Here is a 25,343-nt window from a genome sequence, read left to right on the forward strand (position 1 = left end):
AAGTTTGGTTCTTAGAGCAATTGAAGAGAACATACAAAGACTTGTCAACAGACAATACCTCAGTTGCAACTGTCCAGAACAGTTCAATACACATGTAATTCAGACAAGAACCAAATAGAATTGTTTCTTAATCAGGGCACAGATTTTCAAAGCCTATCAACTGTACATGACAACGGTAACAATACTTAGAAACAGTGCTACTTATATTGAGCAGAAAATGAAACGTTTCTGAATAAATACTCCATTTTTTTTTCCAGGCATTCATGGTATGCTGAAGCCAAACAATTCTCACAAAATTAGCAATATAAATTTTGGTACCAAAAGAAGAAGGGTAAAGGTTATGGATTAGGCTATGTTTGTTATTTTATACTAACATCTTCCGCTCAAACCACCAAAAAAAAATGGAAGCAAACTTCGGTGCCCTGGCTTTACTTTCCATCACCTCGCCTACCCCCCATTGTTTTCCCTTCTCCTCACTCCATTCCTCTCCTTCCGAATGCATCTTAAATATTAAATGTCCCTGGCACTCAATTTGATGTCTGCGAGGAAATATATATGACCATTACCCTATATATTTGTGACTCTCAGCATTTGTGTCATTCAGTTTCCTCATAAATGTGTTCATCTTGATCAGGTGAGGTTGAATTCCTCGGGTACGTAGAGTCTACGTGTACAGTTCCATCTGTCATCATGGAACGAACTTTCTGTGTGTGCAAAATGAAATAAGAGATTGACTTCAGAATATATGACATCAAGAAAAGCTTAATTGGACCTGGGGGGTTTCAAGCAGTATAAATCAGGAAAACAAATCAACCTTCTCTATTTCTTCATGAAGAAGTGGGTTGTCTCTCAAAAACTGCAATGCTTTGTCTCTTCCTTGTCCCAACCTTCATCAAAATAAAGGAACATGTACAATAATAAGCCACAAGATTTCAATAGGATTCTTCTGCTGAGAAACAGGAAGGACGTTCGAAGGAGACAAGTATTCCTTACTCAGTAAAAGAGAGAAGTGCAGAAATTTAAAAATGTGAGAGCAACCACCATAGAGCAGTACTGAGATTCCAGCATGCTAAATGAATTTTGGATTTCCAAATTCAAATATCACAAAAAAAAATGGCACTATTTGCCCAGAAGAAGAGAGTTTAATGGGGCTTGTTGGACTGATTTGCAGGAACTAAATACAATTAAAGGGACACTAGAAAATGGAAGAACTCTCGTCCATAGATAGCCTTTCGCATAAAGACAAAACGAACTAAACATTAACAAGTAAGCAAACACGAATCAATTACAGAGAGAGAGAGAGAGAGAGAGTCCAGAAGCAAACCTATGGTCTCTGTAGCTATACCAAGAACCCTTCTTTAGAACCACATCCATCATTTCAGCACAATCCAAAATGCAGCCCTGTAATTCATATCAAAGTCAATATAAAGGAGAGCGATTTGCAAAATTGGACGAAAATAGGGAATACAATATGTGAGATCAGTATACCAACCAGTTTACCCACTCCCTCTCCAAATATTATTTCAAACTCAGCTTGCTTGTAAGGTCTCGACACCTGCAAAAGAAACCAAAAGAGTAGAAGTTTCCTTCTATGTAGGGAGGACATCAATCAGCAACACAAATTATTGATACTTGGGCTGGCAGACTCAACCAAAAAGATTTAGGAACAGCTGCTGAGAGATTTTCAAACCTGTGAAATAGCATATTAAAGATAATTTCACACTGCCTTATCCTGGTCCAAACATACGCATACAGTTTATAAATCATTGTAATAGGCATTGTGAACATCAATATTTCATGGCAAACAGAGAATTCACCTAGAAATTTTAACCCAACTTTGTCAACTAATATGCAGCCTCGCATATGACATCATGTTCTTTAGCATTAAAAGGTTTTCCAACCAAGGTAACTGTACATATTCATCTAAGATTCGAATAGATTATCAGAAGTTGATATTAACAGGTGCAATGGGCTTTTTGAGCACCCAACAATTCATGGTACGTGAAGTCTGCATGACCCAGTTACACTCAACATTAGCAGTACACAGCAGGTATAAGACAACCGCGCAATCAAATTATACAAGAAAACAAATCTTTAAATATGTAGAATCATCACCAGAAATGATACAAACTATTCATGAAAAAGTTATTCTCTTCCACACAATCTGCAGTCTTGAAACATGTAGCAACATAGATACCTTACTCTTCTGTACTCTGACTCTGACGCGGAGTCCTATATCTTCATCTCCTTTAACCTATAAAAATGTAGTATTCACTATTCAGTATGGTAAGGCTGTGTGTGTAGATGAAATTTGGACAGAAACAAAAGGAATAATTTTAAAAAATCACTATCAGCCCCACTCCCCCTTTTCTTTTTTCCTCCATACCAAGCATTATGAAGGTATTATACTTACGGACTTTATCTTCCCAGTAGAACGTATTTCAAGGCGCACTGAGGCAAAAAACTTAAGTGCAATTCCTCCACTAGTGACTTCAGGATTTCCATAATATACACCGATCTATAAAATCCACAAGAGCAGAATTAGCAGTTACTCATCGTCATCATCATTAAAGCCTTTATCCCAAAAGTTTGGGTGGAAGATAAAATAATTGTAATCTAATGCTAAATCATGCAACAATTTCAAAAACAAGAAGAATTTATCAAAAGACCCAACGTCCAGGGAACAAGCAGACTCACATTATAATTTAATTATACCCAATCAATCAGTGGTACCTTATATCTTATTTGATTAAGAAAGATGAGAGTACAACCAGCTTTGGAAGCATTTCCTGACATTTTACGCAAAGCTTGGCTCATGAGACGGGCTTGCAAGCCCATTTGCTGCATTCCAATCTCTCCCTAAACGTCAAGAAATCAACAAGTCAAATAAAGGTAAGCTCATCATAACAAGGAGCTGCTGGCCCACTCCTTAGGATTTTGAATAGGTTAGAGGTTCGAATCCTATCACACACACAAAATAACAACCATTAATGCAAATCAACATTATTCATAAAAAAAAGAGGTTAAAAAATAAAAAGCATGCCTCAATCTCTGCTCGTGGAGTGAGAGCTGACACAGAATCAACACAAATGAGATCTACAGCACCAGATCTGCACATACGATCTGCAACTGTTGAATGAGACAAATCAGTACAGGAATGTCATATCATGTGGGATGCCAGTCACTGCCATAGCACCCTTCTCACACCAAATCACAAAGACAAGAAACATCATAATACTTTCAAGTGCCATCTCGCCATTATCTGGCTGACAAACGATCAAGTTTTCTACATCCACACCCAATGCTTTTGAATATGCTGGATCAAAAGCATGCTCTGCATCAACGAGCATTGCATTGCCTCCAAGCTTCTACATATTTTCCACAGAAGAATTATATGTTAGTCCCCTTTTCACATAGAGATATGAGCATGCATAGCTTCTAAGCATCTTCTAGTTCACCATAAAGGTACAAACAAGTTAAACAACTCCTATGTAAAAATCTCCACAGTGGCGGGCCGGAGAAGGGCAAGATCCATGCAGCCTTAGTTAGTGCCTTACCCCAGCATAGTGGAAAGGTTGTTTCGAGGAATTGAACCAGAGAGGCTCTAGTTTGCATGCAAGCAACTTTACTGCTAGGCCAACAGTTTGCTCTTTTCTAATGGAACATAATAAAATGAAACAAAAAAGAGGCATCAACGATGACAAACCTGTACTTCCGCAATTGCATGGAGTGCAAGGGTAGTCTTTCCACTACTTTCTGGTCCAAATATCTGCAAAAAAACAACAAAAACAGCAGCTATGATGCCATTAGTGATGGAAAAACGAATACGAAAACTAATATTAAACAAGATTTTTTTGACAGGAATTTCAAACCAAAGGTTACAGATAGAAACCTAACCATACTAGACTCAAACTTGAACCCAATGAACCAAACTAATACCCATTCCAGCAAATATGAAATTACCAAATACCTGCAACTTAATAAGACATTAGATATGAAGAAAATTAATATGGCCCTCAATAATAGGACCTGTATAAACAGCAAGGACATGTAATTGCAGGCAAGGCGGATAGTCTTTCAAATCATTAGTTGATATTCTAAGCACCACATAGCAAGTTGTCTCTCTAAACCAAATCATGTATGAGCTATAAACAGCAAACAAAGAATGGGAAAAAAAAAACACAAGCACTGAGTTTTAACATAACATAATACCTCTACTATTCTCCCTTTGGGAAGGCCGCCGCCCAAAGCAAAATCTAGTGTCAAACAGCCACTTGGAAAAGTTTCACTGCAATAGACACAAGTCACACAACAAATAGGTGTAGTGAAGTCAAAATCGAAATCCCAATGCATGTAGTAACAAGTAATGAACCGTTCCAGTAGATATAGTATAAACTAGACACAAATTTAAATGCAGCACACAACATTTAAGTAATTCAGTGGAATCCGCAAAACTTGAATGCAATGAAGAAAAAAACACCAAATAAGACATTAAGATAAAAAAACATACACTAATGCTCCGCCAGCACTGCCCAATCTTGTGACACTTCCCTTTCCAAATGAATTATTTATGTCATTCATTGCTGCTTCCAATGCCTTTTGCTGAAACAAATTTAACCAATTCAGTTCACCAGTTTGAAACTTGGCCACTTCTGCTATAACCAAGCAAAGGCTACGAAGATCAATATCTTGTAAGTTAATCCTTAATGACATACACTGAAACACTTGTTGATAACAAGCAACTGGTGATACTAAAATTAATAGCGATGAATCCACAAGTGAAGGAATACTAATCGAACTTCAATGAATATAGGTTTACCCGGTCGAGAAAACGAGCGTTGGAGTCCGCATGGAGAAAGCCGTTGACTTTGCCATCAAATTCGCAGCGAATTCTTTTGGGTTTGGTGGGTTTAAGCGCGGAAAGCTGTGAGGAAGGTCGCCGTTCAAGAGAAGTAGAATGGAAGGGCAGAGTAGAAGGGTATGAGAGTAATGAGCGAGTAACAGAATTGCAAGGGAGATGACAGTGGTTAGGTCTCAGTATAAGCTCCTCCATGCTCCAATAAGTATCAAAATTCCATACAGAGATGGAAGGAAAATATACAGAAGAAGAAGAAGACCCAATGCATTCAGAAGCAGCAGAGCACTGTACTGGTGTAAATTAGGGCCGAAGGCACTGGGGTACTCGATTGCTTCAAACTTCAAAGTTGCTTTCTTTAACCGTTAGATCATGTTGGACAGATGTGGACCGTTCATTCCTAAACTAGTCACCTGTTTAGGCGGTTGCACCTCCGTCCCTGTCAAAGCCCTTAAAAACCCTAGAGCCTAAACCATTTCCCCCAGTCGTCTTCTCTTCTTCAGAGGTCAATTCTCCGTTTCCTTTGGCAAAATTATAGTTGATCCTGCAATTATGATGCTTCAATGTATAATGGGTTAGGTTTCGTTTTTTATGTTTCCTTCTCATGTCTTGAGTGGGAAAATTTAGTTATGTTAGTTTGAGAATTATAGAGAAACATGACACATTGATCTTGGTAATGGCCAAACGCTTTCAAATTTATTCCCCATCAACCATTGCTAAATATGGAAGCTGTTCTTCCTTGCATTCAGGATGAGCTATCAACTTACGATGAAACGAAGGATAAGAAGGCGTGGACGATGCCAAAGCTGGCGTCAAGGGATTAATAGACTCTGGCATTATCAAGATCCAAAGAAACATCAGAAACATGGGGCTCTCTCTCAAATGATTAATCATGGAGTTCCAGTTAGTGTAACAGATGAGAGAGAGAGAGAGCATTTCCATGTGATGTGAGATTCTCTATAGTTTCTGGTTCACTTGTGCTTCAACAGCTTAACATTGTTCAGCATTGATACGATGTTGCAAATAAAATATCAATCAATATTTTGCTGAAGGCACACTGTATTATATTAATCAAGCATCAAACTTCCAAACAAATTATAAAGCCAACGTGACAAGGGGGACGAATTCTCCCATAGGAAAACTAAGAAACAAACGGAAAAGCTACTGGGAGAGATACCTTTCCCTCTTTCCGTTTCCCTTTCCCTCTTTCCCTTTCCCTTTCCCTCTCCCTCTCCCTCTCCCTCTTCAGGAAATGGAGAAAGGGAAAGTGAAGGAAGAAATACAATCAAGAATCTAAAACACAAATCATATGAAAAACACACAAATAGCTCACAATATTTTACAAACAAGCCAAAATGCAACACCGCAACCTCCATGAGTAGGCCAGTCTTCGCTGTTAGTTTGTAGAGGCAGGTTGCAAAATTTTCACAAGAGACCACAAAATATCCATCCTATGCATGATTCTGTTATTCTGCCCCTGAAATGATTCCCAAGTAAAACGTTAGTAGGCGCCAACATAATTAGCATATCAACATGACTCGTCAAAAAAAACTAGAGGGTTGTCCTCTAGACCAAGCTACCTTGGTCTCGAACAGGGTTTTTTTTTTTTTTTTTTTAAATCTTTTTCCAAAAAGAACAGCGGGGCTCCGAGCAGTGTTATCATGTTATATATCACTGTACATAAAAATAATTTAGAGAAAGGCAACTAAAAGTTGTGGATATTGAGAATTCATCCAGAAAAGCGAGATTCTACCTCAACTACAAAACATATCCATGTCTTCTCACCATGCGCTTCTGTAATCCCTTTTAAGATTGTCAGATTCAAGCTTTTTATGGCTTCAGCTATCTCAAGAAAATGACTGCATTCCTCGCATAACATCTGAAAAGATAAACTATAGAAGTCATAACCCATGAATAGTCTTCTGGGGTAAGACATATTCTACAGCTAACCTCTACATACCTCCACAAGCATCTGCCCTTTTTGGTTTAAATTTTCCACAATAATTGAACAAACTTTGAGATGGCTTCCCACCTCCACTGCCCAGCTTGACCCTTGCTCATAATTGGAAGATCCTGGCATGCCTGTTCCCTTGTGATGCAACTGGAAATTAAGCAGTATTCAAGTGTAAAGCAAGGCGGGAAAAACAGGTAAGGCAACAATATAATGCTAATAGGGAAGCTAAACGGAAATATCCAAGAATCTGAACAAATTAGAGATTTAGAGTAGATAACAAGCAAGAGAGGAAGATCATTACAAGTAAAATTCTAAGAGTACCTTTGAATCAGCACAATTTTTTAGCTTGTCAGCATGCTTAGCAATGCTCTGTAGAAAGAGCATGTGCTTGATTGTACGCTCCAGCAATGAATCAATACTGCACTGTAAAATTTCCTCAAAGATATTAGCATATATCATGCCCACAAATTTAGAACTGTTGGAAGTAAGACTATCAGGCATTAGATTGGCATGTTCACAAGAAAGTTACCTTAGATCCATTGGGCACAAGCTCTCTGAGCTCCTTAATACGATCTTGAATCAGCTGTCTGTCCCTTGGCCTAGGCCTAGAGCTTTCACCAGGTCTGGACCTTTTTTTGTTATTTTTAGCTGGTTCTGAATTCCTGTCCAGCTGCTCACTACGGGAACTTAAACAAGCAGATGACAACCCTTGGGAGGACAAGGCACCACATAACTCTGATGTATTCAAGCAGTGCCGCGTGTCCTCCTCTACGCGAGAAGGCTGATTAGTTGAATGACCCATGGAATATAAAGTATATTGACTCTGGCAAGAAGCCTCTGGCATTTTCTGAGATGTCAATAGAGACTGCTCCGATTTACAAAATGATTGCTCACTTTTAACATCACTGCTGCAAACATTGGCTACAACTGCTTCCAGTAGATTCTCTGAGCCAGAGTCAGATGTCAACTGGCTGCTGGTCATCCCCCCTAACATCCCAGCACAGGCTCCACCTTCACTCTTTTCTGATTCACAATCAAAATAACGACCTCCTTTTAGAAAAGCTGGCCCTAATGCTTCTTGTAGCTCACACCCAGCAGAGAACTTCAGAAAAATGTTTGATGTGTCCAAGGGACTCAACTCATTTTGACACTCCAACTTCTCCTTGTCTTTTTGCAGTCTCATGTTTGAGGATTCGGGTGTGTTCAGCACACCATTTCGATAAGAATTAATACTATCTAACGTAATTCTATTGCAAAGAGAAGACTCAAGGGATTCCGAGAAGTAGGGAAGATCAACTCCACAATTTTCACCTGGAAGTGCACTGTTATATAAGTTAATATTGTGTTTAACAGAACTGCATGAATGTGGATAGAAATAGTACTCCGAGTCCAGAACTAAATCTTTTGTCTCTTCACACATCCTTTCATTAAGTGACTCCAATATCACTCGCTTTTGATAATCTAAATCAGCTACATTTGAACTCAGCTGAAGTGATTTAGTATTTCCGCCAAAAGCTGTAGTATTGTAAGAAGTGGAAACAGGCAACCAGCGGTCAGGGCCCTTTTTGTCTATAGATTTATCTGCACTGCTTATGCAATCAAGAAGGAACTCGGAATCCGAACTTTTTGGAGGTAAATCTGACTGAGGAAAGAAAAGGTTGTATTAGAATAATGTTTTTGTTTCCGCTGAAAGAGTACAAATTACAAAATCATCCTCTACATGGGCATAAGCACTCAAACCTGCACACACACAAATCCCACACACCCTCACCCACAAACTCATGCACACACAAACAAGGAATGAGAGAGAAATACCAGAGAAAATGTAGATTTCATACTACATTGCATTGGACTACTATTGGTATGGCCCGAAGAAGAATCTGGCATGGCGGAAAAGGCATCTTTGATATGAACCACCAGCTTCACATCTTCAAAAACCTGCTCATGAAGAAAAATAAATAAAAGACAACTAAGTAGGGATATCAGACTCAAATTATAAGCTCACATGAAGACACGTTAAAAAATTCTTAAAGGCAATCCTGCCTAGTTAATACATTAGACTGCAGGAATGAGTATGGGGTAATGCATTAGACTAAGCAGAAAGATTCAGTGACCACCCAGATATTTGAAACTACCATGCCTCTTACCCCTCCCATCCACAAAATAAGAAAGAAAAATGGAGGGAAACAAGAATTTTAGAGGGGTAGTGAGGAGGGGGATTGGATCCGCTGAATTTTCCTTCCCCTCTTTACACCCACAAACTCCCAAGCAAGGAGGAGAAGGGTTCCCTCCCTTCCCTTCCCTTGAAATTCATGATGTAACAAAAAGTTAAACCAAAGTTAGAACTTACAGTATTTAGGGAGCCTAGCTGTACAACTCCATAAGGGACAATAGCTACAACAACTACGGTCTACAGTACAGAACAAAAGTGGGGAAAAATATGTTAGAATGACATTTAAGGTCCATATGCACAAATAGAATAGCGCAAAATGGATCTTAAAAGAAACTTTCGTAAACTAAATTTTCAGTCGTATAATTTTACTTTGCCAAGAAGTCTACATATTACAATGTGCCATGGCAAGAACATCCACTGTCTATTTTCTGCCTCTCCAGGGGATAATTTAAGAAATATAATAACTTAAGAATGTCATTCAATTACACTGCGACCCGATAAACTAAGCCAAAATGCTCAATAATTCTGCAAGTAGAACAGAAAACCATTATCAAATGGAAAATAATCATTTGGAGTACAACGTTGCCTCACACATGGACTACAAAAAATGTAGATAAAGAATGAGAATTACAACTTACAAGACATCTGTTTTAAAAAGACTGATACATTGGCTGTGAAAGTAAATAATGATAGTTTACAAATGCCATCCAGGGAGATGATCAGCGTCACTTTAAAAATAATAGGCAATGTAGCTTGACAAAAAAAATTAAAAATAACTCTCGTGCACAAGGCTCTCACGGTGGGCAGGTTCGGGGATAGCCAGGATATACACAAACCTTACCCCACATAACATATGGAGAGGTAGTTTCCAAAAACTTGTGACCTTTAGTTTTTGCGGGGAAAGCAATCCAGATGATGCTAATAATGGTTCGAAACAATAACACTAATATCAACACATTAATTTGATGCAAACTATCACATTTAGTCCCATGGAACCTTTCTTCTTTTCCAACTTCAAGAAGACATTATTAATTTATTATGTACTAAGGCAAGCCTATTTTAAGGACAGAGACAAGAAAACAGAGTACCTTAATACCAGCTGAAAACTGACTCTGCCAACCATCACTGGACTGAAATGTTCAAAAGAATCAAGTAAATATGAGATCAGAGGAATTATGACTCCACCTTAAGACATCAATTCAGCAGTAAACTTGTCTTGAGTACATAATTTTTTATCAAATTTTAATGAGAACAAACAAGTTTTAGTAAAGTAGAAGATCCTTGATCACCTCGAAGGATGAATGCAAGCTGCTGACAAGCTTATCTGCAAAGATCCACTGATACTTGCCGCTAATTGCAACCTGTCCAACAATCCTGAAAGACAAATGATAATGTTGACATAAAGCACACCCATAACCATAAGCATAACCCTTTCTTTACATGATTGACAAAAAATATGCAGACTAGGAACTTAATTGATCAATTTCAAGTGAACTTGGAGAAGGGTGGAGAAATCCAAAAAGAGAGTAAGGGAAGTCAACAATTAAGAAGAGTAGAAGACATTCATTGTAAATCTTAAACAACTGCAATGCAGATGTGAAATTCCAAACTGCAATGCAGATGTGAAATTCCATGTATATTACTTGTTGATTAATAGATTAGATCCATACCCTTCCCCTAAAGAATATACATGGTAGGACATTCTTGCCACAGCTAACCCGACCGGGTCATGTGAAGGACCACTAAGAAAGTTTTGTTGGGTCTCACTGGAGCACTTATTCTCTGAATGACCTTGACGCTCACAATTGTCATGGTAAGCATCTTCCCAAGTCAACACCCTGCAAAATATTTCCAAACTTGGGAGTAAGCACCAGGGGAACATATTAAGGTGTCTTTTTTGGGAAAAGACCTTATCCATTCCAACAGCAAAATACTACCAACAAAAAGATAAAGGTTAAACAAATCCCATGCCACAAGAGCAAGATGTACACAGCTTCAACCCTACATTGCGGAGAGGCTGCTTCAATGATTTGAACTGATGAAATCTAATAAGCTGCGGTGAAATAACTTACAACTAGCCCACATGTTTAATAATGTACAACTTTAATCGTTGCTAACACACTGCTGCATGTGTGGGTGTGTGTGTGGGCAGAGAGAGGGAAAGAAAAGATAGCTTTGTAATTTCTATAGTACCTAAGGCAACATTCCGGAACCCTCCAAAATCAAATCATCAGCAGCAAGCACATATTCATAGACTATCAGTACCAATGCAAATTTCATCAAGAACTAGCTGAAAATGAACCAATCAAAAAAAGCTATAGACCCTCCATTCTTCATAAAATTAAAGAAAGTAGAACAGAACAAAAAAATAAATTAGCAGACAGCTTTAAATATCATTGAATCACTCATCGACTACAAGCATACGACATGAAATAGAGTAAAAAAACTTACATGCGCGAGCGATGTTTGAGCCTCCAAAAGACAGCGTAGTTCCAGTCTGTGTTGAGACATAAGCTCCTGAGAATATTTTGCAGGACAGTACCCATATTTTCTCCCTCAAAAAGAAAAAGAAACAAAAAACTCTCTCAAACTACACTGGGCCGTTTTTGCTTATTTAGCCAAAATTAACTAAAACAGAATAGAAGAAACTCTCCGCAAAACCCAAACCCTAGCCTTTTCGCCTAGCTTCCTCTGTAAGAACCTCTCCCTGCCTGCTCCCTCCGCAACCCTGCTCGCGGTTTTAATGGCGGTCCTACTGTCCCCAGAAGCAGACGATCCCTACCCATCCCTCACACCAAACAGACGCCTACTCGTAACCCTCTTCGCTGAATAGACTCACAAAGAAAACCCTTCACAGAAATCGTATCAAATTTGAGAGATCAACTACAGAGATTTTAACATGGCATGCTTTCATACAGTTCCTGTATGCGGTCATGAGTCTGAGTGAAGTTTCTCCAATTTGGCAGCTAAAGAGTCGAAGTAAAGCTTCGTTTGAAGCCGTATGAACAGTGTAAAGATAGAATCTTTAGCTTATGTCGGACGACATGGACGCCTCAAATCTTAACGCTTAATTGTTCGAAGACCCAACAAGACAAACACATCAAAAGCAAACCCAATGAATTGCAAGGTCAATTTCACAGGGACGTGTACTAAGTGAGACACAGTGAGTAACGATGATCAAAGAGGAAAAGCTTCTTCAAAGGAACACGTCTGAAGCCTCGAACAATGAAAATTCAAGTAAAGTTGAAAGCTTTGAGTAACAGTTGCTGCCATTCTTAAAGACCAAACGCAGCTTTTTTTCCCTGCTTTTCTAGAGAGAGAGACCTGAAAGAGAAAGGCTTCTTTTTGCTTTTTTATTACAGAGAGCAGGGGAAAAAGAATGTTTTTGGTACGTTTTGCTTTGTTTGTTTTGATTAGGAAAGCCGCCTCTTTATATAAGCCGATATACGCAAACTCTGTTCACTTCAGCCTTTTTGACAAAATTACACAAACACGCCCTTAGCTTTTCTATCTTGCGCATAATGACCCACTACGCACCCGCATTTTACCACAACTGTTATCCTACGCCTCATGCGCAATTTTAACTCTACATACCTTGTACTCTAAGGGCAAATCCATGATATTGGTGGGTGAGTGTGATACCAATATGGCCTATGGAGTGAGTTGTGTTAAGGAGGAGCATTTATACTTATGAGTATGCAAGAAAATGGGGTTAATGAGTACACTTTCTAGGTAGTGTCATTCTATGGCCAACAAAATGATGCCAATTTGAGGAAAATGCCTCTTATCTAACACAATTTCAACACCTCATTCTTCCTCTCTTTTTTCCCCCATATGCCATTGAACCTACCCTAATCTAGGCTCTTTTCAACAATCATTTTATTACCAAAAAGTTGTGACACTTACACCATGAATTGCAATTGTCCCCTTCACACTATTACCCCCCTCATTATTTTCAAATGCTACAAAGATTGTAGTAATTTTGTCAGTTAGTCAATGGGAATATTAATTTGTTTGAGGAGATTAATCTTGAAACAAAAAAAAATTATGCTTTAAGATGAAAATGGTATAAGTTAGAATGGCACTCATGTTATATGTCTCTTATGAAGTTTGATTCCCACTAGTAACAATCTTTGTGATTAGTCGTTGCTTTTGACCCAACTTGAAAAAAAAAAATATGTTCGTGTGGGTCTAACGACTTGAGTTTTGAGTCCATATCGGATATCTGAAATGCAAACTTGTATAGTGTCGTTCTAGGTTATCGAAAAAAGTTTAGGTTTTAGGGTTCGATTTTTTCCTCTTCCATTCATGTATTGGATTTTGCCTAGAGAAGATATCGAAATTTAGGATGCAAGAAAAACTTGATTGAGATCTTGAATAAGAGCTCAAATAAACCAACTATTATGGTATGAAAATCATGATTTTAATTTACTAGTAAGTAGTCAATTTCTCAATGTAATAAAGTTTTAACCTAATTGAAGACTTGAAGTCAATCTAAGTCAATATATAAGCTAGCTGGCCACCTAGTGTATATGGTGAAATATCATTTTTCTCTTTGCTAATATTAGAATGAAAAGGAAGATTTTCTCTACTCCTTTTTTGTTGGCCAAGTACTAGACCACTAGTGCTTTCATTGATTGGCATTTGAGGACTATGACATTACAACTTTACAAAGAAGTCAACAAAACTAAAATATGTGTCTTTATCAACATTATAGAAACAAAATTATAAGGGGAAAAAAAAAAGAGAATTGAATTGCCTCTCCTTTTTGTTGTTTGGCTACCATATGCCTAATGGATTAGCATTTGAGAACCATGATTGCATGAATTTTGGCATAGGCTCCCCACAATGTTCTGAATATGTCTCTAGAGGTCTCTCCAGTGTGTCCTTGCATTATTTTGGGGGTATTTTATTATGTTGTCATGACATATTTATGAAGCAAAATGTTTCTTGTACAACACCCACTCAACATCTCTTTTTACAACCATTTGGGTTATAGATTAATGGTGAATCTTTCTTGTACCAAATCGTATAAATTCGGAAGATCCTGAGTTCGATTCGTACTATAAGCAATATCCTTGTTGATCATGCGCTGGACTTTGACCTAACTTGCCCTATCATTAGGTAAAAAACTTTTGTGCGTACAAACCTGAGGACCTAAGTTTAGACTCATATAAGATGTTTAAAAGATAAACTTCTATGTACCGTTGTCTTAAAACAAATCTCTTTTCCCAATCTCATGATTTATTTTTTTTTAACAGTGTGATCTTTGTGTGATTATTGCCATTGATTTCTAATCATTTTATTCCATTTTTTTAAAAAAAATTCTTCTCTTTTTGTTGATTATCAAGAGAGTCAGTCCAAATTTACTTATCATGAAGAACAAAAATACAGAAAATAAAAGGTGGCAGGATCACAAAATCAATAATGGAAAACAATGACCAATATTAGTCTTGATTTTGGTTTGGCCCAAAAGATTCAATTTGTCGGAAGTAATTTAAGATTTTTAACCTAGGTTTATGGCAACATTAATAGCTAGCTATAATCATGATTTGTTCATTTGTATATCTCGCTAATTTTTTTTTAAAGGAAAAATCTGTGTTTTATTAAGAATCAATGAGACAACAAATCTACCAATACACTTTATTGGAGCCAAAACGGAGCATACGAAGTACTCCAAACACATGGAGCTGAGCAACTTAAAACAAATTTAGCAATGTAATGAGTTATCTTGTTACAGCTTCGTGGATGAAATAAAACTCGAACGCTATGGAATTCCTTTTTCGGGTTCCACCATGCATCTTCATTCAGACCAACCTCTTTCGCATTAATCTTGTCCACGGCTCCCTTAGAATCACTAACAACAATTGTGACATTTTGAAGACCATAATCAGTTGCAATAATAATGTTTATACAAAGCAACATTGTCCAAAAATTGACAAGCCTGCTATTCAGTGGGTCTCAAAAAATATGATATTGTAGGTCAAAATATCAACCTAATCATGCTAAAGTTTGACTTTTCATTATATCATTTAATTTCTTTTTGTTAAATAGGTTATTTTTAAAATATATTCCTAGAAATAAAAAATTAAAAGCCAAATTGATAGCTTATGCAATATGCATGAATAAGCTAAGTTAGTGATCGTATTAATGATAAGTCATATTTACATTAATATTTATGAATTATAGTTAAAGAAATTGATGAGTAGAGTATCAATGTATCATGAATACAAAGAGACAAAGAAACAACTATGTAAACAAAGTTATTTACTAGTCCAAGAGTTCATTGCTTTTACAACACATATATTTACACATCAATATGAAGATAACTATATTAATAAAATTCTTTCACCAATATTTATTGTTCTATTTTTAATATTAGTTTTTTAATCCATGGTTATGAAAGCATTGGAGTTATTATTACAATTTTAAGGAAAAAGAAATAAAATTATGGCACAAGAAAATATGTTTAGTATCGTGTGGGACAAATCAGTACCAGCCCTAAATACGCAGAGCATGAGCCCACAACCCGAATGATAGCCAACTCAGCATAGGCCCATGGCCTACACAATCGATCTATAGACCCACAGCCTCTACAAAAACTCAACAGACCCACGATCTAGGTAACAACTAACTTAGCATATACCCATGGCTTACACGGTAGATCTATAGGCTCATGGCCTCTACGAAAGCCCAATAGGCCACTGGTGGGTCACATGAGTCATAGGCCAATACATAGCGAGGTCCCACCACATTAAAGGGATCCGATCTTGGGAGGTATCTATCTCTCTCTGGAAGTGTGCTTTCTCTCACTAGAATCTCTTAGCCATATCATTGACTTGATCTTTGGAGTTTCCTCTACCGACACCAACGTCGAGCTTTCATAGTCGATTCTTTGTGTGATCTTTGCAGGTTATTGGTGACTTCATTCGACAGAGGAACGACGGTAGATTCTCACATTTATAAGTGCTATGAGTAAATTCAAAACTAAAAGCACATTTTTTTATAATTAGCATTTGATTGGGGTAAACAATGTTATTGAACATACCCTAGCCGTAGGATGTTTTTCCATGGTATTTAGATTACAAGGATAGTACTTACTTTTATTTTATCTTTTGTAAGTACCTTTAAACACCTCTTTATGAAAAAGGGTGGATGGGAATCAAAATCATGTCAAGGAGATTTTGTAGCTTAACTTTTCATTAACATGTAATCTTAGGAGGGCGACCTCTTAGTCTCCATGGTCATGAGTATTGGTCTCCTCTCTTTCTCTCTGAGGGTCAATTTTGATGGGAGTGAAATGGAAGACCCATTTGAATTCCATTAATTTTACACATCATATAGCCAGGGAACATCAATTAGTGGCACTAATTGACCATTACCCTGTATAAAATTATCCCATGTAATTGCAAACATTGGGATCCTAATTTTACCTAGAAAGAATGATTGAAAGAAGAAATTAAATTGCTTATGTTGCTTAGCCTTTTTATTTATTTTATAACTAATAAAGACACCAAACAATTTTGTCATTTGAGAAAGTTTCACATCTTATGAAAGGGTAAATTAGGCCAAAACTCAATGCGTGACCAAAAGAGTGTTGCGACTAGTAGGAATTAAACTGGGGACTTTCCGAGTCTATACAATTTGACTCCAGAGAAATTCACCACTAAACTATCACGGAAGTGATTTTATGTTGCTTAACAGCCATATATAAACTCAATGAAGACTCATATGGTGGACCCATTAAATTTAGTGATAGGGAATCTAATGAAGTTTGGCACCCTAAGAAAATTTGGCCAACAAAATTTGCTTTCCCGATCAGCATAATGGTACTTATGTACACATACATTAACAATATTCATGATAGCTTTTGTTTAATTTAGTTTATAGATTTGACTTTAACCCTATTCCTCTATATAAAGACTTTCTCTGTACTACGGAATGTTTAATCGGATCAATATTATCAATCTTCTATTTTAACAAAACCTGCAGAACTCCTGATTAGCCAATGCTGCCCTAAACTATTTGGAGGTTTCATACACAAGGATTTTATAGATTTAGTGATTCAACCTACCTCACTCACATAGGTTTAACACAGAAAGCAAGTGTTAACACAGAAATTAAAATACTCCAACCAATGCAAACACAACACAATGTAATTATACTCATGTGGATTTCACAAAGAAAGATCTCATTTGGTTGATTCGAACTCTCTTCCTCGGGTACCATACTCCATAAGTCCGAAGAGATGGTCAATTAAGTTATCACCAAGTGGTTATGTGTAGAAGAAATTCTTGCATGCATAGAGCTGAGTTAACACCAACCTTGAGGCCATCTACTCTTAGGATCCCATCTAGGGAACCAGCTTTTATTCTTTGAATTTGAATCCAAAGAAGCCTTCTCTTTCTTCCCGAAAATCAGCTTCCATAAAAGACCTCTACTCTTGCTGCTTTGTGCTGTAGCAGGTTCATATGTAGATGCTTCAGTCTCAAAGTAGTACTTGAATTGATCATCCTGCAGATGGGAAGATCTCGTGACTCCTTGGGTAGGTCTCTGGCTAACAAAGGAGAAGCACCACCCCAGCTGTTTGTGCCCCAAGATGGGTGTTGTGGGGTTCTGAATTCCGGCTACTCCCTTTGCCTCATCGGATTCCTTCTGCTGCACCTTTCTTACCTTTCTCTTTCTTGGATTAATAGGGTTCTATTCTTCCATATATACATATGTGAAATCATTTCAGATGTTGAAGAAATGGAATTAAGGAACATTGTTTTTGTCCAACAAACAACTGTTTACCAGTGTCTGTACTGTCTATCTTGTTCTTGTTTACATGCAAGGGAAAATACTTCCGAACTTCATAGGGTTCTTCTTCAAGGATTCCTATTTAACTAGATATAAATATATCGTCCTATGAAAGTGACTGGTGGTAAAATGGCCAAACCACCATACTACATGATACAAGCTAGAAGCATTTTGGGGCTATATATTGGAGTATTATTAGTAAAAATCAGCATCAGACAGACGTCATTCTGGTGCAAAATACTGTATAGAAGCAGCAGTGTCTATATGTACTATTTTTTTTTTGTACGTAAAACCCACCCAACTGTCCATCAGACAATTGATAGATAAATCTTAGGTCACATAGAAGATTCAACAACTCCCATGGATAAGTTGAAACCTAGGTTGAGGCCTAGTGCAGAAAGATAACATAATGTGATATTTGCATGCGCTGAGTTGAATAATGACACATCTCACAAATTGTTAATGGAAACATCCACGAGGCTTGATATCACGACCTCCCGCTTGCATATGATGGGAATAATGACAAAAGGGAGCTAAAAGATTAGGTAGAGTCTAAATTTGACTGGATATGACGTTTCTTCAACTCCTAACCAACCCATTTCTACTTTTGTTGGTAAAAGAATATCATTTATGCTGAAAAAACTCATCTCCACATCAGAATTATCCCATTAATGTGCAGTCCAGGTGGATCTGCAGTTGAATGTGCACTCCCGCCAAATAGATCCGTTGCCTCCCGCGAAATTCCTCGAGGGCCTGTTTGGGATACGGGTTAAGGTAACACTGCTTCAACGTAAGGTTATCCACTATTCCGGGCTTGGTTGTATTCGGGCCTCATCATTCAGCCCAATTAAAGCCCAGATATAAAATCCGCTTTGTCAACGAGGAGTCGCCATAAGGCCCAATTAAATGCATAATTACAATTACGAGGTGAAGTGTGGAGGTTCGTCTTCTTCACAACGAAGGATTTTGAAGCCAACAAAGCATATAAAGGACAAGAATAAAAAAATATTAATCAAAGTAATTCTCGCTAAAATCTTCCTTTCTTCCACGCAACCAAGCCCCTCCCCCTCTCTTGGGTTTTCTCGTTTTTCTGCAATCAATCCCCGCTTCAAGTTGTCGATCGATATCTTTGTGTTTTGGATTCTGGGTGATATAAATTTTACAGTGTGACACTTAATTTCACAGTTCGGTACCTGCGTTTGATTGTCTGTTCGCTTAATCGGAGCTATTCGTTGGTGTGCAGCAGGTAATTTCGTTTCTTGTTGCTTCTGTACTGAATTTTTGGATATTGCGTGTTATTGTACTGCATTTTTTTTGGGACTAAAGTGTTTGCAATGTCTTTTCTGATTAGGCTGAGTTCTAGAGAAAGCTCCAATTTTTATTCGTTCTTGAAAATTATCCTGTCAAATTTAGAAGTTTTGTCTTTATAACTAAAACGGCTGTGCTTGTCAAAAAAAAAAAAGAAAAAAAAAAGAGTTCCTTGGTGCATTACATTGGCGGTTTTGTTAAGCTCCTATCCAGTTCCAAACTCTGGCATTGTCTCGCTTGCACTAACTTGTTGTTGAAGGCTTGTAGCGAACAATATTTCTCAACCTCTCCTAATGTAATCTTATTGCCAATTGTTGTGGTTGAATCACAGTATTTAGTATGGTTGATTGTGGGAGACACTGAGAGCTTGATATTGTTTAGGAAAATTTTCCATGAAGGTTCATGTGTTATTGGTAACTGAGAACAGCTATCTGGTGATCCTAAAATTTGAGATGTATTGGTGATCCTAAAATTTGCTACTGGTAGCTGGTGATCTCCATGACATGATTTGATTGGCTGTGGCTGCTCTAATGTCGATAGCTAACCCCTCTATGTTAGCGGATGCCATTGCTTTTTTTTTGCTATACTTATAATTAGCCTAAAACTAGTTATAAAGTTTTGCCATGTTATTCTATAGAACAGATGTTGTAATATTGAAGTTAAAAATTGTTGATGTCTTCTTCCTAGTATTTGGATTTAGCAGAAAGCTCTGCTATGTTATTCACAAGCATGTTTATTGGTTCTGTTGCAAACCAATTTTGTTCCCCTTTCTTGTGCACTACATTAGCTGAAATAGAATTGATTAATTCTTGGACTGGATTTGAGTGATAGACAGGTACTTGCTGAATCATTCTCATGAGGAAAAAAAGATGAGGCTAGTTTCAATATTCGTAAGACATAAAAATTTGAAGACAAGCCTCATCTTTTGATCTTTTAGGTTGACAAATGGACTTGTCGTATTTACGTTTGTCTTCTTTTGCATTCCAGAAGAATAAAAATATTTGTCTAATTTTTGAATGTCAAGCTGTTGAGCTAAAGAAAGATGAAGTTCATGCAACTTTGCAATTTTTTTCATTAATTTATTTTCTATTGAGGCTGGTGGGTGGGCCTGATTTTCAGGTTCTGATGATTGATGAAGTGATTACTAATATTTTTCTCTTATTCTTCACTATTTATGACCTTTGTGAATAAATGCTGACAGAAAGTGTTATTGTTTTATTGTTCTCACAGAACCTTGTTTTAACATACATCTGGGAAATGGACTGGTTGTTTTTTACTGCCGAAATTGTCTCTGAATGATGTTCGGTGGGCAAAGGGGTTCTAATGCTCTCAACTTTTTCAAATGGAAATGGCAAGGTGAATCATCCTTGAGGACAGGATTGCTTCAGGATGTGCCTCCTGAGATTGAGTTGTCTGATTATGGAAGGGTGCCAAGTCCCGGAAGTGAGAGCCCTTCTGGGCTTCTTAATGGTGAGAGCTTGAATGTGGAACCAATTGCTGATTTGGACCTGTTTTTTGAAAGGATATACAGCTACTACTGTGAGAAAGGGCTTTGGTGCATTATCATAAAGTGGATAGTAGAGCTTTTGAGCCTGGGTTTCACCATTTGTTTCTCTGGATTTTTCTTATTATTTGTTGATTGGAATGGTCTTCGTAATGCAAAGTGTGGCATGGACGCAATTGAATCTGGAATTAAGCCTTGTGATCTTGCTAAAGAAGCTCTTCATCAGCACCCACTAACCCCTCAAACACTTTCCAAGGCCATTATTGTTGTATATTTGGGTTTGTTTTCCATTTATTGGATCTTCTGTTTTTTAAGGTTTTTCACTCAGTTGAAGGTCACTCTTGGAATCCGTCACTTCTATTACAACAGGTCAGTTTTAATCTTATCTTCTCGAAAAACATCATGAAAGCCTAAAGTTTGGATCTAATGTGTACTTATTATTTAATTTAAGTTTGATGTAATTCTAAGAAGTAAGCTTGCCATGTTTTTCAGTTTGCATGTTACAGACAATGAAATTCAAACCATGCCATGGGCAACAGTTCTTGAAAAGGTTGTTCAGTTCCAAAGTACGCGGCAACTCAGTGTAGTGAAGGATCTTTCTGCGCATGATGTGGTGATGCGCTTAATGCGGAAGGAAAACTACTTGATTGGAATGCTGAACAAAGGAGTGCTTGCTTTCCCGATCTTTGAGTGGTTCCCACTCCCAGGAACTGGTCCGACTGTCAGATGTGGTAATAATGGAAAACAGCATCGCCTAATACTGACAAAAACCCTTGAATGGACCTTAAATTGGTGCATACTAGAAAGCATGTTTGATCGGTATGCTAAATTTTACTTGAATATCTTGATACACTGAATACTTTTGAATGCTTATTCTGTAGAGAATTTAGTTCTAATTATTTGATGAATTCTTCCAATTTTCCATATATGTCAGATATTTTTCTAATAGATGACTATTGAATTAGTAGTGACAACCATGGGTTTTGTATGGTCAACTCAGAAAAAAGTGGGATGGTATTTTGTTGATTTTCATCTCTGAATTCGTGTCATGAACTTTTTGGTGGGAAATCACTTCATTGTGTTGTTTGTTCATGCGTATGTTCTTCAGTGTGAACAAACTTAAATCCTAAGAACATGGTGATTGCTTCTTTTTTTTCACTGTTTTTTTATCGTTAACTTGCACTGGATAGTGTTGGTATATAGTGTATAGCTTATATGTTCATTTTCTAACTAGAGTCTCCATCTTTCTTCAGAAACTTTTGTGTTAGAAGGGACTTCATTTCTAATCCTAAAACATTGAAGAAAAGGCTTATGGTAGTTGGCCTTGCAATGCTGCTACTTTCTCCATTTCTTGTAATATTCATGCTGGTATATCTTTTCCTTCGGCATGCTGAACAATTCTATAATCATCCAAGCACGGCATCATCCCGAAGATGGTCAAACTTGGCAAAATGGACTTTTAGGGAATTCAATGAGGTATATTTTATCACCTATACTGGTATTATTTGACATGCCTTTTTTTCCTTTATTCTCTCTCTTTGTGGTGCAAAACCAATGTGGGATCAAGTGTTGAGACTACCATTTTTGTACCACATTTGAAATTTAGGACCCTATATTTAGTTTACTCAGTACCTTACTTTTTAGTTTTTATTGTCTTTTTGTTGGCTATTACATGAGAATTAAGATGTATATGGGACTCTTTGTTTATGTATGATGCTTTAGAGCACTTCTTTGTTACAGGTTGACCATTTATTCAAGCATCGGATCAATAGCAGTGTGGTGCATGCTACTGATTATCTTAAGCAATTCCCCTTGCCTATCATATCGATAATTGCCAAGTTTATCTCTTTCGTGTCTGGTGGCTTCGCTGCTATTTTACTCATCATTGCATTTCTGGAGGAATCTCTGCTAGAAGGCCATGTAATGTCTTCTTGATTCTACTGTCTTTTAGAATTGACCTTGTTGTTTTCTGGTTCTCTTTTCTTATTTTTTTGGCTGGCGTTTCGATTGTGCAGCTATTTGGTCGCAACTTATTTTGGTATGCTGCTGTTTTTGGAACTATAACAGCAATCAGCCGGGCTGCAGTTATGGATGAGATTCTGGTCCATGATCCAGAAGATGCAATGTCAATGGTTGTCCAGCATACACATTATATGCCAAAGAAATGGCGTGGGAAGGAAAATACTGAAATGGTCAGGATAGAGTTTGAGACTCTGTTTCAGGTAATCCAGCTGAAGAATCAGTGTCTCAGATTTTCCTATAGAACTACTAAGCTGTTTTAATGTAATAAATTCTTAATATGGTATGGTGTCCCTGCTGAAAGATGCAGGTCCTTGGAATAATAGATCGTTGTCTGGCCGTGTCTCTGTTCAAATTGGCTAATATGTTCTAGCTGTTGCATTCCTTCCTCTCCACACCCACAAAAAATGCTCAGTTTTTGTCAGTTGACATTGTTGAATTGAAAAACTGCACCAATTTCCTCTAATTGAGCTGTGATTCACTTATTTTAACATTCCTTGGAGGATAACCTGATTTGTTTTATAGATACAGTGATACACTGGGGAGGTTTATTTGTAAAACAGTGGAACCAACTCTATTTGTGATGCTGTTTAATCAATAGTCATGGAACACTCTCTGCTAACAACTTATGGTTTTTATGTGATGCAGTACACTGGAATGATGTTACTTGAGGAGATGGCTTCAATTTTCCTCACTCCACTCTTGCTTCTGTTTGTGGTTCCTAAGGTTTTCATTTGTCGTACTGACTGAGCAAATTTCTTATCATTAATTTTGCACCTTAATGGCTGATTTAAATATGTATTCTATATTTATTTTTCAGGGGGTGGATGACATTTTACAATTCATTGCGGATTTTACTATGGATATTGAAGGTGTTGGTCATGTTTGCAGGTTAGTTCATCCAATTTTAATCTTGCGACTGGAGATTTTAACAATTATTGCCTTTATTTTTCTTAACATTTATGGAAATCATGTTTGACTTTGTCATTCATATTTGGCAGCTTTAGTGCCTTTGATTTTCAAAACCATGGCAATAGCAATTATGGTTCACCATCTCATACACCGCGAAACCAGAGGAGTTCCCAGGGAAAGATGGAGAAATCATTCTTGAGGTATGTTACAGCTATCAATTCTCTGAATTATGTTCTTGATTTTCATTAGACTGTATTTTTAAAATTCTTATCATAAGCTCGAGCTACTTTTTGTATGTTCGTTTTATGTGTTTATAAAGTATCCTTGGATGCTTCAAAAGGATACACTTTCTGGAATGTTTGATTTTCCTGTCTTGAAAATTGGAGCAAGCGCTGGAAGATAGCCTTAAGCCACTGAAATTATTTCCTGTGGTTCCTTAGTTTTCATTTTATGCTGATTCATATCTGGTTGCAGTTTTCAAACAAGCTATCCTTCACGGGATCCAAACATCCAGGGGAAGCAATTCTTGTTAAATCTTCGAACATTCAGGGAGCAAAAGTTGCAAGAACCGGGGATGAGACATTTATATTCTCCTTCAAGGACATGGCGAGGTAGCCCTAATTTGAGAGGCCGTGGGGAAGGAAACAGCCCATTTTCAAGGGAAATGCCCCAATATATTCCCAGGACTGGCTATCAGTCAGGATCTTTGTGGCTAATCGATGCAGATCAAAAGAATCACCCCTACCTACTCGACTGGTATTACACCTCTCGTCCTCATCAGTCTACAAATTATAGTAGAGATCCTCCAAGGGAACAATCTGAAGTCCCTGGGGAACATCCTGGAGATTATTGGATGCCATTGAACATGACACAAGACAAAGCAAATTACAAAGAGTATTGGGGTCGCCATTGTGGAGATCCATCACAATCTCATATGGGGGCTTCTACGTTAGGTCCTTTATTCAGTGAGAGCATACTTCAGCATCATGATTCTGGCAATTTAGGACAACCTACTAAAAGCCATTGGTGGGCTAGAAGTGGCCCGACTGGTGGACATACCCAAGCAAGTTTTCTTGAGCCACCTGATTTCAATCGGTATGTGTCTGATAATTATAACGATAAATTATCTGATCGAAGCTTAGAGGAGCAAGATCAAATCTTGGACTGGGGGAATTCATATAGGTTATCACGGACCACTTGCATAGACGACCTTGACCTTGAAGCCGGTGGTGATATTAATCTTCCTTTTGATGATATCTACAGCAGACCTCCTGAAACTCCTACAATTTACCCGGAGCCCCCACGCTTTGAGTGACCAATTATCACTTTGTTGCTTAGAGGCTCTCGTCTTCAGATGTATGAATGCAGACGGGTTTCCGGGGCTGGAACATGCTTTGTTTTACTTAGCAAGGAGGAAATTGTATTCTTTGATGTATATAGATTCATTGTGAAGTTAGGTTCTGTGTAGGCTTCAAGTTGATGACTTGCCTTACAGAAATATCATTGGAAGCCGACTGAAAGTGTAAAAACAATTCTAAATTTATAATCCATTGATCCGATTTCGTTTCAATTCTCAAATCTGTTTGTACTTGAGAGATCTATTCATTGATGTTCTTCTGTCTTCTTCTGAAAATCCAAAAGAATATGGTATCCCAACGAGAACCTTGAATCGAATACTAATTCGCAACCTAGTATTCGATTGATGATAAAATCGAATACTTGGTCGTGGATAACACGATTCGATTGATGATAAAATCGAATACTTGGTTGCGTATGATACGATTCCATTGATAATAAGGAAAGAATTTTTGATTCAGTT

The 25,343-nt window shown here is 37.5% G+C and overlaps 3 protein-coding genes across 6 annotated transcripts; 1 reads left to right on the forward strand and 2 right to left on the reverse strand.

Annotated features, from left to right (window-relative positions):
- Positions 1–63: 63 nt before the first annotated feature.
- LOC120007455 (DNA repair protein recA homolog 1, chloroplastic) lies at positions 64–5,196 on the reverse strand. 2 transcript variants are annotated; one of them, XM_038857691.1, is made up of 13 exons: positions 4,820–5,190; positions 4,511–4,602; positions 4,213–4,288; positions 3,707–3,769; positions 3,239–3,368; positions 3,044–3,129; positions 2,734–2,859; positions 2,414–2,518; positions 2,198–2,254; positions 1,493–1,555; positions 1,325–1,401; positions 815–887; positions 64–704 (listed from the first exon to the last, which is right to left on the reverse strand). In XM_038857691.1, the coding sequence occupies exons 1-13, from the start codon at positions 5,051–5,053 to the stop codon at positions 597–599; spliced, it is 1,290 nt and encodes a 429-aa protein (XP_038713619.1). In that variant the 5' UTR covers positions 5,054–5,190; the 3' UTR covers positions 64–596. The 2 variants fall into 2 exon arrangements, with proteins under 2 accessions (XP_038713619.1, XP_038713620.1); XM_038857692.1 differs by having other exon boundaries at positions 427–704; positions 3,239–3,365; positions 4,820–5,196.
- A 698-nt stretch (positions 5,197–5,894) lies between these two features.
- LOC120007629 (transcription factor EMB1444-like) lies at positions 5,895–12,390 on the reverse strand. Of its 3 annotated transcripts, none has more exons than XM_038857985.1 (11): positions 11,434–12,388; positions 10,653–10,820; positions 10,272–10,356; positions 10,071–10,112; positions 9,160–9,219; positions 8,625–8,747; positions 7,339–8,451; positions 7,131–7,232; positions 6,816–6,956; positions 6,609–6,734; positions 5,895–6,332 (listed from the first exon to the last, which is right to left on the reverse strand). In XM_038857985.1, the coding sequence occupies exons 1-11, from the start codon at positions 11,526–11,528 to the stop codon at positions 6,252–6,254; spliced, it is 2,136 nt and encodes a 711-aa protein (XP_038713913.1). In that variant the 5' UTR covers positions 11,529–12,388; the 3' UTR covers positions 5,895–6,251. The 3 variants fall into 3 exon arrangements, with proteins under 3 accessions (XP_038713913.1, XP_038713911.1, XP_038713914.1); XM_038857983.1 differs by having other exon boundaries at positions 10,263–10,356; XM_038857986.1 differs by lacking the exon at positions 5,895–6,332 and having other exon boundaries at positions 6,816–6,937; positions 10,263–10,356; positions 11,434–12,390.
- Positions 12,391–18,717: 6,327 nt separating this feature from the next.
- LOC120006920 (autophagy-related protein 9-like) lies at positions 18,718–25,094 on the forward strand. Its single transcript, XM_038857044.1, has 10 exons — positions 18,718–19,027; positions 20,320–20,962; positions 21,086–21,412; positions 21,847–22,069; positions 22,334–22,513; positions 22,609–22,815; positions 23,261–23,338; positions 23,433–23,503; positions 23,614–23,724; positions 23,999–25,094. Exons 2-10 carry the CDS (start codon positions 20,385–20,387, stop codon positions 24,837–24,839), a joined length of 2,616 nt encoding a protein of 871 aa, XP_038712972.1. The 5' UTR covers positions 18,718–19,027; positions 20,320–20,384; the 3' UTR covers positions 24,840–25,094.
- Positions 25,095–25,343: the final 249 nt, after the last annotated feature.

Source organism: Tripterygium wilfordii, chromosome 10 (genome assembly GCF_013401445.1).
Source record: "Tripterygium wilfordii isolate XIE 37 chromosome 10, ASM1340144v1, whole genome shotgun sequence".
Lineage (NCBI taxonomy): Eukaryota > Viridiplantae > Streptophyta > Magnoliopsida > Celastrales > Celastraceae > Tripterygium > Tripterygium wilfordii.

What these genes read in the sequence shown, in the direction of transcription:
- LOC120007455 (XM_038857691.1), bottom strand. Translation starts at nt 5,053, where the DNA reads ATGGAGGAGCTTATACTGAGACCTAACCACTGTCATCTCCCTTGCAAT. An exon ending in ATGCAATTGCGGAAGTACAG is followed by an intron (nt 3,369 to 3,706) that starts GTTTGTCATCGT and finishes GAAAATATGTAG; the next exon opens with AAGCTTGGAGGCAATGCAAT. An exon ending in TGGCGAGATGGCACTTGAAA is followed by an intron (nt 3,130 to 3,238) that starts GTATTATGATGT and finishes CTCATTCAACAG; the next exon opens with TTGCAGATCGTATGTGCAGA.
- LOC120007629 (XM_038857983.1), bottom strand. Translation starts at nt 11,528, where the DNA reads ATGGGTACTGTCCTGCAAAATATTCTCAGGAGCTTATGTCTCAACACA. An exon ending in GTATATTCTTTAGGGGAAGG is followed by an intron (nt 10,357 to 10,652) that starts GTATGGATCTAA and finishes TTTGTCTTTCAG; the next exon opens with GATTGTTGGACAGGTTGCAA. An exon ending in AGTTTTCAGCTGGTATTAAG is followed by an intron (nt 9,220 to 10,070) that starts GTACTCTGTTTT and finishes TCTGTACTGTAG; the next exon opens with ACCGTAGTTGTTGTAGCTAT.
- LOC120006920 (XM_038857044.1), top strand. Translation starts at nt 20,385, where the DNA reads ATGATGTTCGGTGGGCAAAGGGGTTCTAATGCTCTCAACTTTTTCAAA. An exon ending in CGTCACTTCTATTACAACAG is followed by an intron (nt 20,963 to 21,085) that starts GTCAGTTTTAAT and finishes CATGTTTTTCAG; the next exon opens with TTTGCATGTTACAGACAATG. An exon ending in CTTTTAGGGAATTCAATGAG is followed by an intron (nt 22,070 to 22,333) that starts GTATATTTTATC and finishes TCTTTGTTACAG; the next exon opens with GTTGACCATTTATTCAAGCA.